General features: G+C 34.2%; 1 protein-coding gene across 3 annotated transcripts in view; it reads right to left on the bottom strand.

Moving 5' to 3' along the window:
* The window catches only part of CLINT1 (clathrin interactor 1), a 62,874-nt gene extending 44,026 nt beyond the window's left edge, over positions 1-18,848 (bottom strand). For 2 of the 3 annotated variants that reach the window (XM_003756766.4, XM_012552127.3), the window contains exon 1: positions 18,666-18,848. In XM_003756766.4, the coding sequence (XP_003756814.1) occupies positions 18,666-18,706 (41 nt within the window). In that variant the 5' untranslated portion in view covers positions 18,707-18,848. Of the gene's footprint in view, positions 1-18,452; positions 18,543-18,665 lie in introns of those variants that run through there. The other variant, XM_031953602.1, reaches the window with a different exon arrangement.
* Between the last annotated feature and the right edge of the window lie 1,193 nt (positions 18,849-20,041).

The following is a 20,041-nucleotide window of genomic DNA, read 5'->3' on the forward strand; positions in this document are numbered from 1 at the left end:
AAGGCTATTAAATAAAAAAAAAATAATAATCAAATGTACTCTAATTCTTCTTTGGCCCCAAATTCCTTCCTTCTCCACAGATCTGTGAATCAGACTATCCTTTGTTCTTCTGATTTGCTTATAATATCACTCTTTATGTTTAAATCATGACCTATTTTGATCTTACCTTAGTATGGGGTGTTAGGTGTGGATCAATGCTTAGTTTCTGCCATACTAATTTCCAATTTTCCCAGCAGTTTTTGTCAAATAGTGAGTTCTTTTTTTTTTTGACATAGTAGAACCACATTTTATTTACCAAGTGATTATTATGGTTAATGTAAATATGGTAGGAACCTCATATAATAATTTTTATAATATCTTTGCTATAGAATTTTTTTTTTTATTTAATAGCCTTTTATTTACAGGATATATACATGGGTAACTTTACAGCATTAACAATTGCCAAACCTCTTGTTCCAATTTTTCACCTCTTACCCCCCCCACCCCCTCCCCTAAATGGCAGGATGACCAGTAGATGTTAAATATCAAATAGTGAGTTCTTATCCCAGAAGCTGGGGTCTTTGGGTTTATCAAACAATAGATTACTATAGCCACTGACAATTGTTTCTTGTAAACCTAACCTGTTCTACTATTTCTTAGCCAGTAGCAAATGATTTTGACAACCACTGCCTTTGTAATATAGTTTTAGGTCTGGTAGAGCTGGGCCACTTTCATTTGCATTTTTTCCCATTAATTCTCTTAAAATTCTTGACCTTTTGTTTTTCCAGATGAGCTTTATTTTTTTCTAGCTCTCTAAAATAAATTTTGTGGAAGTTTGACAGGTATGGCACTGAATAAGTAGATTAATTTAGGTAGAATTGTTATTTTTATTATATTAGCTCAGCCTACTCATAGGCTCTTGATATTCTTCCAATTGATTAGATCTGATTTTGTGTGGAAAGTTTTGTAATTGTGTTCATGTAGTTCCTGACTTTATCTTGGTAGATAAACCCCCGATATATTTTATATTACCTAGTTATTTTAATTGGAATTTCTCTTTGTATCTCTTACTACAGGAATTTGTTGGCAACGTATAGAAATGTAGATTTATTTTGTATCCTGCAACATTGCTAAAATTGTGAATTGTTTCCAATAGTTTTTTAGTGGATTCTCTTAAGTATACCATCATATCCTTTACAAAGAATGATAATTTCCTTATTACCTATTCTAATTCCTTTAATTTCTTTTTTTTTTTGTCTTATAGCCAGAGTTAACATTTAATACAATATGAAACAGTAGTTTAGAATACACTCAAGATAGAAAGTTACCACAATAGCTTACAAAGAATTTATCTCCACATTCTTCTTTGCACTCATACCATCCACTATCTCAATTCAGATCTTCCTTAAGGCATTTCATTTGGACTATTATTTCAATAGACTTTTTCCTAACTGGTATCTTCCTAATCGCTTATAGTTTCTCACCTCTCTTATCCATGCTCCAACAAAGCTGTCTTAATAATCTCCCTATGATATAGGTTTCACTTTATTATTCCACTGATGAGACAGCTAGTTGCAATGTATAGAGCATTATTCAAATCTGACCTCACTTAACTTTGGTCTACCTCAGTTTTCTCAACTATAAAATGGGGATAATAATAGCACCTACATTATAGGGTTGTTGTGAGGACCAAACAAAATAATATTTGTAAAGTGACTGTCACATAGCAGATTATTAATAAATGATTGTGTTGTCTTTTCTTTTCCTTTTCTACTCAAAAATCCCAGTAGCTCCTTATTTTCTCTAGAACACAATGCAAATTGCTCAGCCTTGCAACTATCATTCTACATAATATGGTGCCCATTTACCTTTCCAGATATAGCTTCTGTTTTTGCACAGGCATGGAATAATATATATTACCCTCACCTCTTCCTCTTAGAATCCTTAGTTTACTTCAAAGCTCAACTTAAAAGAAGCCTTTCTGAATCATACTAATTGCTATCTTGTTCCTCTCAACATATTACCTTGTATTTACCTAACTATAAACAAGATACATTCCTTCAACTGAAGATAAGCACCTTATGGGAAAGGTTTATTGCTTTTTCTTTCTAGTCCCAATGCCTAATATTACTTCTATAGTTTAAGAATTTTTTATTAAATCAATACTCTTACTCCATAACATAAGACACTTGATTTCTAACACCGACTCTTATCCAATTAAATTTGTTGCTTAACTTCCTATTTTCACTTTGTTTTGTTTTTTGATTTTCTGCTTTTTCTCTTTTACTTTTAATTTTCTTTCCCAACATGGTTAATATGGAAATGTTTAAAATGATTGTACATGTATAACTTATAGCAGATTGTCTGCTGTTTTGAGAAGGAAATAGGAAAAGGAGGGAGAAAAAATTTGGAACTCAAAAGAATTTTGAAAACTATCTTTACATGTAATTAGAAAAGCAAAATACTATTAAAATGAAAAAAATGACTTATTTTCTATGTGATGAGTTAGGATGTGTAATTCTCAATTCAAACTATCCATTTGATAAACTGGAAAAAGTTTAGAAGGGGACACAGAACAGATGTGTTGTCACTTTTTTTTTTTTTTTTGCTTTTTGAAAATCTTGTTGAATTCTTGGCATTTTATTTTTCCAAATTATATGTAAAAACAATTTTTAACATTCATTTTTAAAACTTTTAAGTTCCAAATTCTCTCATTTTCTCCCTTTGCCCCCTCAACCGAAAAGACAAGCAATTCGATGTAGGTTATACATATGTAGTCATGTAAAACATTTCCACATCAGTCATGTTGTGAAAAGAGACCAAAATACAAACAAACACGAAAACAAAGTAAATAAAGTATGTTATAATCTATACTCGGACATTACCAGTTCTCTCTCTCCGAATAGACAGCATGCCCCATTATAAATCCTTAAAAGTTGTCCTGGATCACAGTATTGCTGAGACTAGCAAAATCATTCACAGTTGATCATCTCATAGTATTGCTGTTACTTTATACACAGTACATTTCACTTTGCATGAACTCATGCAAGTCTTTCCAGGTTTTTCTGAGCATCTTGCTTATCGTTCCTTAGAGCACAATAGTATTCTATCACATAGTACAATATGTTCAGCCACTTCCCAATTGATAAACATCCCAAGTTCCAACTCCTAGAAAAAAGTATGCATGGTTCTATATAGTTCTTTGGGCACAGTTCCAAATTGTTCTCCAAATGGTTGAATCAGTTAACAACTTCACCAACAATGCATTAATGTCTCATTTTCCTCAAATCCCCACTAACATTTATCATTCTTTTCAATACTATTAGCCAATCTAAAAGATATGAACTAATACTCAGAATTGTTTTAACATGCATTCCCTCCCCGCCCCCCCTTCAATCAATAGTGATTTGGAGAACGTTGTCATATGCTTACAGACAGCTTTGATTACTTCATTTGAAAACTGTTTTTATCTCTTGATATTTCATCAACTGGGGAATGGTTTCTATTTTATAAATCTGACTCAGTTCTCTACATATTTGAGACCTTTATCTGATAAATTTGCTTTAAAATTTTTTCAGTTATGATTGCTAAATGTTATTTCCTCCATCTTATTTCCATCTATTCTGTCTTTCCTTTCATCCTGCCCCTCCTCAAAAGTATTTTGCTTCTGACTCCAGCCTCCCCTAATTCCCTTCTACCCCTCTCACTGCTCCCTTTCTTTTATTTCCTTCCCCTCCTACTTTCCTGAAGAGTTAAGATAGATTTCTATACTCAAGTGAGTGTGTCCGTTATTCCCTCTTTGAGACAATTTTGATAAGAGTAAGATTTCCTCAGTCCCTTATTTTCCCCTTCACTATTAAAAAGCTTTCTCTTGCCTCTTATAGAGATAATGTCCAATATTCCTCTATCTTTAATTTTTTTTCATACCATCTCTTTATAATCAACTCACACCTATGCTCTGTGCCTACATATAGATGAATGAATGTATAAATAGCTTCCTAACTGCCCTAATGAGAAAGTTTTTATGAATTACAAGTATTGTCTTCCCATGTAGGAATATGACCAGTTTAGCTTTACTAAGTTCCTCATGATTTCACTTTCCGGTTTATCTTTTTAACCTCCTGAGTCCTGTATTTGAAGTCTTTTTTCTATTTAGTTCTATTCTGAATCTAATTAAGATTCTTTTCATCAAGTGTACTTGAAATCTTCTATTTCAATGAATATCTATTTTCCCTCTGAAGGATTACATTTACCTGGGCAAGTGATTCTTGGTTGTAATCCTAATTCCTTTGCCCTCCAAAATATCATATTCTAAACACTCTGATCTTTTTAATGCAGAAACTATTAAATCTTGCATTATCCTCACTATGGTATTAGATACTTAAATTGTTTCTGTGTGGCTGCTTGCAATATTTTCTCTTTGATCTGGAAACTCAAATTTAGCTATAATATTCCTGGGAGTTTTTCATTTAAGGATCTCTTTCAAAAGGTGACTGATTGGTGGATTCTTTATCTTTTTATTTTACCCTCTGATTCTACAAAGTCAGGGCACCGTTCCTTGATAATTTCTTTAAAGATGTATCTAGACTTTTTTTTTTTTTTTTTTTTTTGGTTATGGCTTTCTAGGTAGTCAAATAATTTTTAAATTACTTCTCCTGGATATATTTTCCCAGTCAGCTTTTTTTCCCCAAAGAGATATTTCACATTGTCTTCTATTTTTTTTTTCATTCTTTTGTTATTGTTTTAGTGACTTGATTTCTCATAAAATCATTGTGCCTCCTTTTCCATCTTGCCAATTCTAATTTTTAGGAAAATTTTTTCTTCAGTGAATTTCTGTGCCTTTTTCCATTTGGCTAATTCTGCTTTTCAAAGCATTCTTCTCATCAGATTTTTGCACCTCTTTTACCATTTGGGCTATTTCTATTTTTTAATGGCATTCTTCAGCATTTTTTTGTTGTCTCCTTCACCAAAATGTTGATTCTTTTTTCAAGATTTTTTTTGTATCACTCTCATTTCTCTTAGCAATTTTTTTTCCTACTTCTTATTTGACTTTCAAAATTCTTTTTGTGTTCTTCCAGGGCCTGAAATCAATAAAAAAAAAAAAAAAAAAAAAAAAAAAAAAAAAAAAGGAGGTTTTGGATGTTGGAGCTTTGAGCATTATTTTCTTCTAAGCATATGTGTTTTAGTCTTTATTGTCGCCATAGCATCTTGCTATAGTCAGAAATTTTTTTTTTCTATTGTTTACTCATTTTCCAATCTAGTTTTGACTGTTAAAGGGGAGGCTAGATAGAAGATGTACTATCTCAAGCTTCAGTGGTTTTGCGCAACTATTTTAAGAGATTATTCAGGACCTATAATTTCTTCCAAGATGTTATGCTCCAAAGAGAAGTGTATTTATTACTCTCCTGGCCTATATGGCACACTTTTGTGCCCTGAAACTGTAATAAGAGTCCTTGCTCCACTGCAACTTCAAGCTCTGGTATGCTAGTGCTACTCCTTACAACCTTGGGATTACCATTCAGCATTGCAAACCAAATCTTGAATATGGGTAAAGCATTGGGTCTTGCCTTCATTGTCAGCAAAGATGTAATCTTAACAGATCTTCAACTCCCTTACCACATCTGTGGGCTGAGCGCTTCAGAAAGGAGATGATGCTTCTGCTGATTCAATGGCTCCCTGTCTGTGCTGGACTCTGCTCTATGTATGACAGACCTTTCCTGCAACTTGACTGAAAAATTATTTTATTTTTATTTTTGCGAATTCTGCTCCCCTTGGGAAGCATATTATGGCATTATTTAGGGGTGCTTAGAGAGGTTTTGAAGAGAATTCAGGCAAGTTGCTACCTTCTCTGCTATAGTGGTTCTGTCTCCTCAAGTAGTGTATGTGTCACTGTCTTGAAACAGTTTTCATCCAAATTTATCAACCCATTATTTTTTTTTTAATTCATATAAACTATGGAGCTTATGGTTTTGTGCATAATTATATTTCCTATTTCAGCATGTTTGTTGTTCCCTTTGAAAATAAGAGAAAGAAATCCTATATTACATAACTTTCTGAATTGCAGAAGGCTTTTGCCCAGATATTTTCCCTTTTTTGGCCTGGTTTTTTTTTTTCCTTAAAGATAGAATCATGTGAAGGGGTGAAGCCAAGATGATGGGAGAGTAGACACATGGCTTTATGTGACCTCTGAAACTTTACCTCAAATCAACAGCAGATTAAATCTCTAAAATGATTTTGGACTGACAGAGCCCACAAATATTTGGAATATAACAAATTTCCAGAAAAGGATACTTTCGAAGAACTTCAGGAAAGGTCTATTTAATCAGGCAAGGGAGAGGCTGATGAGCCCAGAATGCAGTGCAGGGAACTCGGGTCAAGGATCTGGGGTGGGGAGGCCAGAGCATTGAAGAGTCCATGTAGTGAGGAATCTACTGTGATGTTCTAAGGCTACTCTGTCCTGGTGGCAAGCTGATGGTTTAGCAGATTAGCCAGACACCCAAAAGCAAAAACAAAGCCACTGAGCCCCGGAAGAATGTAGGGTGGGATTACCCAGCCCCAAAGCAAACTAAAGCTGCTATTCCCACCCCCCCTTTGCCTCAAGAGCATACCTCATCCTTTTAAAAAAATGAGCAAAAAAAGCAAGAAGAACTCTGACCATAGACAGCTTTTAGGAGAGAGAACAAACCTTAAACACTGAGGTTCCTAAAGGCAAACCAGCTCCAGATGAAGCTCCAAAGGATGATATGAGTTGGTCCCCATTTCACAAAGCTCTCTTGGAAAAATTTCAAAAGGATCTTAAAAAGAGTTAGAAGAAAATGGTGAAAGGAAATGAGTTCTTTGCAAGAAGGTATGGAAAAGGAAAAACAGAATTATCTGAAAACTCCTTAAAAATAGATATGAAGAAATGGAAAAAGCATATTAACTCCCTACAAAATAGATTTGACAAAATGGAAAAGATAGTATTATGCAATGTTTCCTCTTTACATGATAAACTGGCCCCACTAACAGACCAAATAACAAAAAATTATCAAAATAAGTACAACAAAAAGTGGTTTCACTTGTACTACGTTTCTAATACTAGTTTCCAAGTTAACAAGTATTCTTGATAAAATCAGGAGCTGCTTCAGAAAAGTTGAAAGTACAGATTTACTCAAAATTTCTACCTATTTTCTTCTAAATAATCAGCATCTGGGGCAGCGAGGTGCTACAGTAGATAGAGCACCAGGAGAACCTGAGTTCAAATCTGGCCTCAGACACTTAACACTTCCTAGCTGTGTGACCCTGGGCAGGTCACTTAACCCCAATTGGCTCAGAAAACAACAACAACAAAAAAACCAGCATCAAGCCAAACCAAAACTGTTAACAGACTTTTCAAACAGTTTCTATTTGCAATTTTTAAAAAAAGAAATTAAAAATTGATAGAAACTTAATTATCACTGTTTGTAAGAAAGATTAGTTATTTTATTCTTTCTTATACCTTATTGTCACAGTATACACCATCAGTACACAGAAAGCACTCAAATATTTGGTGAATTAATGGACTATTAGGTCACCTCAAAGTAAAGCTAAAATTAATCAAGTCTGAGTAACTTTCATATATTGCTAAGGTATCAAAGGTATACTGCTTTATATGAAAAGCACAAGATTCTCTTTTCAAGTAAAATAAGATCAATTAGTAAGTATTGACTACCTATGCCATATTATTGCAGGACAAGGATAGGAGTTAAATAGTATAGGATGAAGGGGTTACAATTTGTACTGATGGAAGATCTACCTCAACAGAGGATCATAAATTCATCAAAATACCAAATCAATCATTAAGTGAAAACATTTTCAAGATTGAAATGTTATTAAATCATTTCTTCTACTTTCTTATACTATAAAAAACTCAGAGGGATTATAAGATCTCAAATACTAGACATTAGTTTTTCTGACATAAAACCAAGTTCTTAATGCTAGAATCTCTTATTATCTGAAAGTACAATTTTGGAAATATGGATATAATTAAGGGACATTTTCCTTGGTTGCTACAAGCAGCAGTATTTTGTACATTTCAAACAGTTTACTTATGTGGAAAAAAAAATTAATTTTTTTTTCTCCCCATTAGAACTACCAACCACCCACTAAATATTCTGCCTTGTAAATAAATAGTAAACTACTTAGAGATTTTCATTCTAATTCCTAAAAGGTTTAATTTGATCTGTGTCCTATTTTTCATTCAATGCCTAAAATACCGAATTTACTCTCTCCCCAACTCTTTTCAACCAATCTAATTACTTTAAAATCAAGTTAGGAATTTATCTACCACTTTCATAAAGTCTTTTCAGATTACTCTAATTCAGTTCTTTCACACAACTCCAAAGCATTTCTTAATCACATCTTTAAATTAGTATTTATCCTGCTTTAGCTTACTCTCTTAAAAAGTATCATGTACTTTTGTTTTGTCCTTCTACCTGAATTAAGCATCTTGTAGTAGAGGCTATGTCTTCTACTATGAGACTTTTATATCCTAAACTTCAGGGCAGATAGATGGCACAATTAGAGCTCCAAGGAGAGTCATAAGACTTAAGTTCAAATCCTATCTCAGACACTAATCAGTTGTATAAGTAAATCACAACTTGTCTGTCTCAGTTTCCTCATCTGTAAAATGAAAATAATAATAGCACCTACTTTCCAGGCTTACAGTGGGGAATTAGTAAAATAATCTATGTAAAACACTTTGAAAATCTTATAGTGGTATGTAAATGCTATTATTACATTATTATCTCAGATTATTATCTAAGATCATTACAAACTAAGGCTGGGAGATAACAATTATCAATGTGCATCAATTAACATTTCAAAAGCTATCACAATACAGGTATACTTAATTAGGACTGGTAGAAATTTCATGGCTTTACAACAATCATAAATGTTGTATCAAGAAAAATCAAGAATAAAATTTCATAACTAAGGAATTAACATAAGTCACTACAGTACAGTATTATAGGCATAATTACTTCATGAAAAAAGTTAACAGTGAACATACAGGCAGGGAACAGTTTAAAAAAAAAAGGTCACTAAATTTACCAAAACTGTTAGGTCATCAAGACAAGAAAGGTTTCAATTGAAAAACAGGCAGAACCCACAAAATGCATGACTATGAGATTTCTGATGTAATATTAGAATGCTTTAAAAGCTAACCAGACTAAAGATCTTACTGATGTTTCAGGTCTCATTCACAAAACTAAGTATTTAGTAGCTCTCAAGTTAATATGTTCTTGATTAATATGTTCTAATGGGGAAAACTTTTATTTTTGTTTGCTTGGTTTTTGTTGTTGTTTTTAACCTAAGTAGACTATTTGAAATGTATGGATATTATTTCTTGCAACAACCAAGTAAAATGTCCAGTTGTCCAGATTTCCAAAACCATACCTTCAGTTAATAGGAGATTTCTGGTATTAAGAACATGGCTTCTTTATGTTAGAAAAGTTAACTGTCTGGTATATGAGACTCTGGAGTCCTTCTAAATTTTATACAGAAGAAATTGTAAATGGTTTAAAAGCTAAATATTTCGATATGGGCACTTTCAAAACCTACTGTCTTAGCTATTTCCCTTTCATTTGGTATCCTGTCCATAAGTGAAAGGGGTCTCTTCTTCCCTTTCCCCCAAGTTACAGATTCATTTATTTGTACATTTCTTTCTCCATGAAATGAAATCAGCAAGGAGGATAGAGACTAAATGGAACAAAAAAATCTTTAAAAAAAAAAAAATACATATTTTCTTCTTAGGGGCCAATCCAATACCTAGGACTATTATAATATGTATACTCTACTAATACAGCAATGACCTCTCCTGAAACTTCCACTAACTTTAGAGGATTTCTACTAATTACAAAACTAACACTATTCAATTTTATTTGGGAATATATCTTGATAGCCTGATTTATATATAAATTCATTTTCAACCTCCAATGGCTGAATGAAATGAAAGGATGCTTTGGTAATCACAGACATCCAATTAGACTGGATACAGATTGGCAAAGACTGTTAAAACATACATTTCAAGAATAATAACTTTCCCATAATTTCCATTAGATGACCTCCTTTGAACAAAGTATTTAAATTTGTAAGGTAAATCACCTTAGGTAGAAATTATAGTAGAAATGAAAACTCATACTTTAAATATGCATATCTGATTATGTTCACACATACCAAAGCCACCAAGTAAGTGATATAGTTTAAATATTAATAATATAATCCTCCACTTAAGTTCTCCTTCATTACTTTAGAATGGTATGAAAAAAGGTTGCCTTAAGTTCTTAAAGACTATATCAGCAGACTAGTTCTTATAGGTGCTACATTGAGATGCTCAAAGCTACGAGAGGCCCATAGCTAAGGTTGGCGTACACTATGATTAGTTTTTTAGTTACTGCAATCTTTTTATTTTCTTTGTAATTTAATTACAAGCCTATTGTTAAAGTCCTGCTCTCCCCCCAAAAAACAAAAGAAAAATTTTGAAATAAATATGCCTATCCAAGTGCAACAAATTCTCCCACTGGTCATGTCTAAAAAAATTTATTCCTGAATTCATCATCTTTCTGCTAAGTTTCATCAGGAGTCTGCTAAGACTCCTCTGGAGTCAATGATGGTTGAGGAAGCAGTTTTAAGATTTTTTTAGGTTTTTCCCCCCCCTGTATTATTTTGTTTTTATTTTAGAAATTGCTTTCTGAGTTCTGCTCAACTTATTTTCTATCAGCTCATGTAAATTTCTGGTTTTTTCTGAAAACATAACTTGCTTATAAAAAATGTTAGGGGCAGCTAGGTGGCGCAGTGGATAGAGCATCAGATCTGAAGTCAGGAGGACCTAAATTCAAATGTGACCTCAGACACTGAACACTTCCTAGCTATGTGACCCTGGGCAAGTCACTTAATCCCAATTGTCTCAGGCAAAAAAAAAAAAAAAAAAAAGAATAATGTTCTATTACATTCACACTCCTCATTTTGCCTAGTAATTTCCCAATTGATAGGTAATTTCTTAGCTTCCAGTTCTATGTTATATCAAAATAGCTACAGCAACTACTGAAGTTGCTAAAGTAATGAGGAGCTATAATTGTCATTGGTAGAGAAGTACCCACAGTGATGAAATCAGGTCTTTGAACATAAAAACAGCTTTAACAAAGCAATGAATAGTTAAGGAAAAAATTTTTTTTAATTGAAAACACATACTTTTGTAAAATCTTCTTTTTAATTAATACCTTTTGTTTTCACATCACTTTCACATCATCCGGTCTTCTCGTTTACCTAGTAGGCCAATCCTAATGACAGTATTAAAAACAAAACAAAAGAAAACAAAAAAAAAAACTACTACACAAACATACTTTGGCAAAATCATTCATATTTCAGCTGTTTCTTTAACAGTATGTATGCAGTATTTCACAACCAGTTCCCTACCTCTACAACTAGGGAAAAGGTTGTGCAGCCAAATATTTATTTCAAAATAATTTAAAATGATAAAGGAAAATTAGTTACATAGAAAGTTGTGATATGTATCATTTTTGTTCTCAAAAATTTAAAGACTAAAATCTAAAACTAACTGAATTATTTCAAAACCATATAATTATCAAAAATAGTTACTATATGAGATCTCTGAATAGAATATGATGTAACTAAGAAATACTCTCCTGAAAATTTTGGTAACTAAGTATACCATCATTTAAATTGTTTGAAGAAAGAAAGCATGTTTACTATGGGAAACAGCATATGCTAATAACACAGAAGTAACATCTACTAAGCTGAGTTTGGTTTACCAAATTTCCTAAGATTTACAAGCTTTCTAAGATCTTGGCTTAGATAAAGAACTCTTATGAGTTATGAGTTATAAACTTATGAGTTTAGTACCTCATGGGCTTAAACCCAACACAGAAGTTATGACTTGCCACATATTAGCCCTGGCTGATTATTGGAGATAAAATAAGTACAACTCAAGGATATCAAAGTAAGCTAAAAAAAGACACCTGCCAAGTGGGGAGTGTGAAGAAAATTCTTCTTGCATTTCTGGATTGATCTCTTCCACTGAAAACACTACCAATTTCTGTTCTAAGATACTAAATATTGTAACAAATTAATAATTTCCCCCAAAAAATCAATCCTTCAAAATGATAAAAATCACTAATATAAATTTTAAATAGGAAAGATTATACAACTTGTAACTAGTGATTTTTAATGTCTAAAGCTTTTGTACTAAAAACAAATGCAGATGAAAGGTTTTTATATAAGGAAATAAAACTGTTAATTACCCAATATAAAATGCCAACAGATTGAAAAAAAATTAAGGATAGATAAAAGTTGCAGTAGATATATCACAAATTACACTGCAACAAGTCATCCTCAAATTGTATTTCTGAAACATAAATATTAAATGGCAAAGGCTCTTGATTTAAAAATAAATATTAAATCAGACTAATATGTGTAAAACAATCTTTTAATAGCAAAACTCAAAAACATCTTTGTTAATCCTCATTCTCCTTGACCTTTCTTTTCTGTAGCTTTTGCTACTATTGATCACTCTCTCTTATTATCACTCTATAGATTTTTGGAATACTCTTTTCAATTTCTTACCACTCTGACTAGTACGTCTGTCTCCTTTGCTGGATTCTCTTCAAGACCATGCTCTCTAAATATAAGTGTTGATCACTTCTCTTCTCCCTCTAAACCACGCTTCATTTGGTGATTGCTTTAGACCCCATGGATTAAATTATCATCTTTCTGCTTTTTACTCACAAATCTACCTATTACGGTTCAAATTCTCTGCTGTGCTCTATTGTATCTCACATTTTGAATGTCAGTAGGCATCTTAAACTCACTACGGACAAAGCAGAATCATTAGCTTTCCCCTTAACCTTTCCCACCTCACACCTTCCCTATTATTGTAGAGGGCAACCTCATACTTAAAAACCTAAGAGTCATCCTTAACTGCTCACTCTCTTCTCAAGCCACTATAATTAATCTGATGCCAAAACTTCTCGATTTCATCTTGCAATATTTTTTGTATAGGCTCCTCTGCTCTCCTCTGAGACGGCTACCACTCTAGTACGAGCTCTCATCGTCTTACACCTGGATTATTTTAATAGGCTGCTGGTGGGTCAACTTGACTAAAAAGTCTGTCTTCATGCTACTCCATCCATTCAGCCACCAGAGTGATTTTCCTAAGGGGAAGTCAAACATTCCTACTCAGTAAACTCCAAAGGTTTTCTGCTGCCTTCAAGATCAAATACAATAATCTTACCCCCTCCGATCTTTCCCACACTCTTAAACCTTACTCTCCCAATATATACTCTTCTAATATATTCAATGGCCTCCAGGCCAAATAAAACAACACTCCATTCTCTTTGCTCTGGGCATTTTCTCTAGCTCTCTTCCAACTACTTCACTCCACCTACTGACCTTCCCTGTCCTCTTCAAAGTATCAACTAAAATCTTATCTTTTACTGCAAGCCTTTCTTAACCCTCAAAAATTCTTAATTGCTTCCCTCTGTTAATTATTTTCTATTTTTCCTATATATAGTTTGCTTTGTACAAATCTGTTTGCATATTGTCTCTCCCACAAGATTGCAAAGCTTCTTGAGGGCAGAGAGATTTTATCTATTTTGGTACCCGCAGAGCTTAGCATAGTGCCCTGCAGAGCTTAGCATAGTGCCTAGAACATAGCAGATGCTTAAAAAAGTTTTCAGTGGCACTTTAGAAAAAACCAACTTTTGGAGTCTGTTCTCTGTGCATAATAGAAAAATACTTTACAAAGTAGGAGTGCAAGACTAAGGGAAAAAAAGGAAGTTTGGATGGATGGGTGCTAATAAAAACAAAATAGAGGTTTATTACATATGAAATATGTGTATTACCTTGAACAATTTCACAAAATACAGTTAAACAAGTTATCAACAAGTCATATTATATTTCAACCATGTTTAATATATGTTAGACTACTTCCCATCTAGGGGAGGGGGGGGTTCAGGGAAGGGGGGGAAAAATCAGAACACAGGGTTTTGCAAGATGTTGAAGAAATTATTGATGCGTGTTTTGAAAAATAAAAAAGCTTTAATTTTAAAGTCATGTGTTATAAAGAATAATATATATAAAGTTCAATGAAAATATTAACTTTTTTGCAAGACGCAACCACTGGAAATCAAAATGTTCCTTCCTTAAACATAAATTTTTATGAAGTGAAAGCTAGAGGCTATGTGTTAGATTCAACTGAATCTCTTGAAATATTATAACACCTACTAGCATTAAATAGAATCCATTGAAAGAAAAGTACTTTTAATCAAATTACCAGATTAAAAAAAGCTTGTTAACTCACACTAGAAGGTATAAGAGATAAGGAAAATTTGTTTGATACAGTAAATCATCTTTTTTAAAAAGCTGCCAAAAAGAAAGTAAACTTAAAACTTTATTTCCTACTTAAATATCTACTTATATTCTGGGTACTAGGATTACTTCACTGATCATATAATAACAAGTACTTAAATTGGGCATAAGGAATAGAGGAAGGAGAACTGAGAGAGAAACTTCAGTCTAAATGAATATTCATTCAACAAAATTTAAATGTGCAGAAGGTTTTGGGTAATTATGAAGATACAAAGATAATACAGTCCAGGTTCTAGAAGAACATAAAATATATGAAAGAGAACATATGCACACACACCCTTATCCGATATAAAACAGAACATTATAAGTGCAGAAGCGATACCAACTATGTAATATGGACTGGGAAAAATCACTACTAGTGGAAACAAAGGGAAAATTTCAGAGGAGACATTATTTGGGTTGGATTCTGCATCACTGATTTCTTAATTTTATTTGATGCTTTAAACTGTGCAAGAAATAAGGATGAGAAAGTTGTTATAATCAAAATTATGGGGAAAGCATATATGGCTGAAAAGAAAAGCAAAAAATAAAAATCACTAGCTTTGGATCACCACATATTCACTCCCTTTGAGTTTTCTGAAGGTAGAGAATGTAGCTTTGATGTTGAAAGTATATTGTAAATTTCCTAAAAATGATAAACCTCTCTCTAATGGTTGATTTGATGCTATCTAAACATTTAGGAAATTTAAAAATCAGGTACACGTGATGCACATGCATGCACACACATTTAAGTGAATAGGAAGAGTAGTCAAAACTAAAAAGAAGTCCAATACAACTAAACAAATTGCCCCAAGACGTAGACTACAATCTCAACAAATCTTCACACAGTACATTCATTTGCCAAACACTGACTAATTTTTAAAATGTGAATGAGATAATTAGCCAAATACAAATGATAATTTTTAAATTCTAAAAATGATCTTGCACTTCCTTACTTATTACTTTAATAAGCAAGAATCTCTGTTTAAATTATTATTACCTTTCACACCAGAATGAAAGAGGAGAAATCATCTAGAATCATAGTTATTAGCCCTACATGGCATAAACTGGAAAGATTTATCTATTTCACCATCCTTTCTAAACCTGAGGAGTAAACTCAATAATCCTATATTTTATATGTCAATTACTCAGATTGGTAAAGGAACAGAGGTATCCCAGTTAACTTGTTCTTCAAACGAATGCAGATAATTAGGTGATCAATGCTTAAGTAGCTTTACTGAAATGACCTTAGAAAAGAGAAGGATTATGAAGTGAAAAAACAACTGTACCTGGTCCTCATTTCTGGTATTTCCAGTCTTTTGTTCTTAGTTCCCAAGTCAAGGAATAAAAAAAAAAAAAAATCCCTCTAACTTCCCCAAATCGCACATATAAATACAAATTAGTTTATATATATTACTTTAAAAATAGTGCATAAAAACAACGCTATTCTGTCTAATATCCATCATATACAGCTTAGTATTTATTCTGTTTCTGACAAAGGTCTTAAGGTTCATATTTCAGAAGAATGTATTATTCCTGTCTTGACTGAACTTTGTGTTAGGGACAAATTCCAAATCTTTCTTTCTCTAAGTAACTATCATTTATAGTAGTAAACTCCACAGTGGTACTTTTTTTTTTTTTTTAACAATACTTTTGCAAAGAGTGCGCTCATCTAAGATGCGATATTTAATCTATCGATACTATTCAAAATTTTGTAGATTTCAGTCATAAGCATTTTGAATATTCCTAAATATGTTACTCACTTCTCAGATGGATGTATCCCACTATATCTACAAAAATTAGTTTTCCTCCACTGGGTCTTCATAGATAACATGACAAAGTTTCATCCAGAGCGCAATAAAGCAAAATGATAGTTGTGAGCAGACTACAACAAATTATAAATAGGGAATTACGAAAAAGTGGAGACAAATCTAAGAAATGTTGAGTGAAAAGACTGGAATATATTGATAGCAAAGATTACCAACATACAAAACCAAGTGCTCCACAGACATTTTTAAGACATCAAAACCTCTAGCTCAATGGTGAGTTCCTAAATCATATACTGACTAGTTGCTTGGATGGTCATTGTAAGTTTTTTAAAAAGTAATTTTGCTTTTGAAATTTCTGAAAAAACACCTACTCACAATACAAATATTTTATTTATGAATTAACATCTCTTAGCTAAAATATATGGCAAAGTGAAGATGAAAACATTTTTCAAGAATATAGCCTTCAGATAATTAGGAAAATTGTATAGTAACTTTTTTTTTAATAGCTTTTTATTTACAAGTTATATGCATGGGTAATTTTAGAGCATTGACAATTGCTGAACCTTTTGTTCTGCTTTTTCCCCTCCTTCCCTGTAGTAACTTTAAGGTGAAGCAATTACAAAATTGTAACATTAGGTATATAAAAAATACACAGTAACCATAGGATCATAGGTCTGGAGATGTTAAAGAAACCTTAGATGCTAGAGTGCCAGATCTTTTCATTTCACAGAAGAAGAAACTAAAGACTAAGAGAGGTTGTGACTTCTCCAAGATCACAGAGGAAGTAAAGAAGGAAAGGGATCCAGGTCTTTTGATTTCAGAGAGATAAACAAAATATTATTGGCAAAATTTTACTTGAAAAACTTTTGAGTCATATTTCAAATAATTTGATCTCCTAAATTTAATTTCCACCTTTACTTTTCTTGTCTTACATTCCTTTCCCCTTTCAATCTTCAACTTTCCGATCCAAATTTTAAAAATACTTTCAGATCTAGATTAGTACCTAGTTCAATTGTGTATTGGTCTATTTGTAGTATAGCACATTATATTAAGTTAAACAAAAACTAGAAGTAATAGCAATATCTACTTACAATATTGGCTTAGTGAAAAGAAAAAGCAAAAAGTAGTTGTCATTAATCTAAATAAAAATTTTAAATATTATTTCATACAAGTGAGTTACTCTAATGTAATTGATTAAATGTATACAATGCAAAACCCTAATGTAAGCGTTACACAAACATGGTACTAAAAAGAAATTATGTCATAGCCACCATCAACACCATGCTGTTTATATTTATATAATAGTTTTGAATGCTTACATTATTAACCTTATGTACTATATTTTCTTCTATTAAGGTAATTGGTTTACAAAATAAGCCAGTTTTTAGCCACCATTCCTTGCATAATCACTAAACATTCAAAAGGAAGGAGGCAGTCTAAATTTTCTAACTTTTATTTCCTGTTGGCCTAGAAAAAAAAAGTTACTAATCCTCCATTTCATCCAACTGTACTCTTAACTATCAAGGTTTGCCCAGTCTTTTCCCCATCCAAAAATTCTAATTTTAGAAAAAAATGAGTAAATATTATAATAAATTTTAATAGTGACAGATAACTCTAGTGTATTTAAAAGTAGATAACATTAAATGCTGTCCTTTAAAAAATGCAGATGCCACTAATAACAAAAGTACTTTCAGTTGTTTTGAGTGTACATTTACTTTACGGGAAATTTCTCAGCGATTCCATTCAACAAGGAGGAAGTGGAACACCGACAGCTAAGTATAATGGAAACAGGCACAACAAGTTATGGCAATGTACCTTTTCAAAGGTGTCGCAAAAGTTAAAAGAAAAAAAAAACTAAACACTGGAGTCAGCTTAAACTAGACTGTCAATCACTCTTATCAACTTTAGACAATTACTTGGGTGACCACCTGTTAAACCTAACAGCAGCATTTTAAGGCTCACTTTAAAAGGCAAAAACAAAGTTTTTTTGGTGGGGTTTTTGGATAAGAAAGTCAGGCAATTCAAAGAATGGACTCTATTCCAGGCTTCAGGGATCCTACAGTATGACAGATAGTCCTCTCACCCTGTGAGATACCAGGGTCCAAGGTCCTGCATGCAAAAGCTTCCCCTACTCCCGGCCCCCCCCTCCCGTGGTCCTGCTACTTCTCCCCACCGGCCTGGCCAACTTCGTTCCCACCCCCCTGTTCCTTCCTTAGGCCAGGGGGCTGCCAGAGGACACTGGTTGCCCCGGAGATGTGCCCAGGACGCGGGTCCGAGTAACTAAAGGAGTCGCTTCAGGAGGACAAGGAGGCCAAATTGTACCTTTGGCTCCGTCCCGCCCCCACGAAGAGAGGGCCAGGAGGCAAGGAGACCTGTCGCCGCCATGATGGGATTGGATCAGCTGGAAAAAGTGGGGGGGGTAAAAGGGGGGTTGGCCAGTGTGACGTGGGGAGGCCCCGGCGCGCGGATCCGGCCCGCCCCCTCCCTCCGCGGGCCCCCGACAACAAACTGCCCCCCGGCTTTTCCCCAACTCACGCTTTGTCCACCAGCTCCCGGACCTTCCACATGTTCAACATCTTGCCCCACGGGAGCTGGGCCTCCGCCGCTTCCTCCTCCTCCCGCTCCCCACAGACCCAGGGGCACTTCCGTGTGGGAGCAGGGGCAGGTCGCGGCAGGGGATGATGTCGCCGGCTCCGTCGCCACCCGCCGCCGCTACCTCGAACTGGCCCCTTCACTCCTTCCTCTCCCACAGCAGCGGCGCCGCCGGTGACACGTCGGGGACGTGGCGCTGCGTGAAGCGGAAGCGTTAGCTTACACTCCCTCCTCCTCCGCTCCCGCGCAAGGCACTCTGGGTGTTGTAGTTTTCTCTGCGGAAGGGGAGTCGTCCGCAATGGGTGAATTTGCTCTCTTGTCTCTATCCTCGCTGACTGACATAGAAAAGTGTTTTGTTGCGGTTGCCCTGATTTCTCTTCGACAACGTGGGTAAGACGACTTCCAAACTGTAAAGGAGATAAATGGGAACAGCTGCTGTTTCACTCATCCATCCTGTGCATTTACACAAGAGACCCTTTCAGAGGCAATTAATTGAGAGGGACCTTTTAAAGTTTATGTAGGTTGAATTCCCAATCCCTATATTTATGCCCACCTGCATTTTTGATTTCCTTCACAAGCTAATTGTACAATATTTCAGAGTCTGAGTCTTTTTGTACAGCAAAATAACGGTTTGGTCATGTATACTTATTGTGTATCTAATTTATATTTTAATATATTTAACATCTACTGGTCATCCTGCCATTTAGGGGAGGGGGTGGGGGGGGGTAAGAGGTGAAAAATTGGAACAAGAGGTTTGGCAATTGTTAATGCTGTAAAGTTACCCATGTATATATCCTGTAAATAAAAGGCTATTAAATAAAATTTTAAAAAAAATAAAGTTTATGTAGGATCATACACTTATAGCTGGAAAATAGGTTAGAGGTTATTTAGTCCAATTTTCTCACTTTACAGATAAGGAAAACTGAGATCCAAGTGACCTGTCCAAGATAGCATGTACAGTGATAAACCCGAGATTCCGTTCTAGGCACCCGTTTCCAAATCCAGTTCTTCTTCCAGGCTCATCACTCGGTATAATGGAGAGACCATAAACTCAACGCAGCTGAAATTGAACTCAATCATTCCTTCAAACGTTCCCTCTTCATAATTTTATTTTTATTGTCTGAGGAACGACCACCCGTCATTCCTGACTCTTCCCTATTACTCCCACATCCAACAACTTTAGCTTTGATCTTTGCAACTAACATCCCTAAGTCACTTTTCCTCTGACAATGCAGTGCCACTGTCCTAGTCCAGGTACTCATCATGCCAAACCTGGGGTTACTGCAACAAGCTTCTGGTTAGTCTCTCTTCCCACTCCA

The sequence above is a fragment of the Sarcophilus harrisii genome, chromosome 2 (assembly GCF_902635505.1).
Source record: "Sarcophilus harrisii chromosome 2, mSarHar1.11, whole genome shotgun sequence".
Lineage (NCBI taxonomy): Eukaryota > Metazoa > Chordata > Mammalia > Dasyuromorphia > Dasyuridae > Sarcophilus > Sarcophilus harrisii.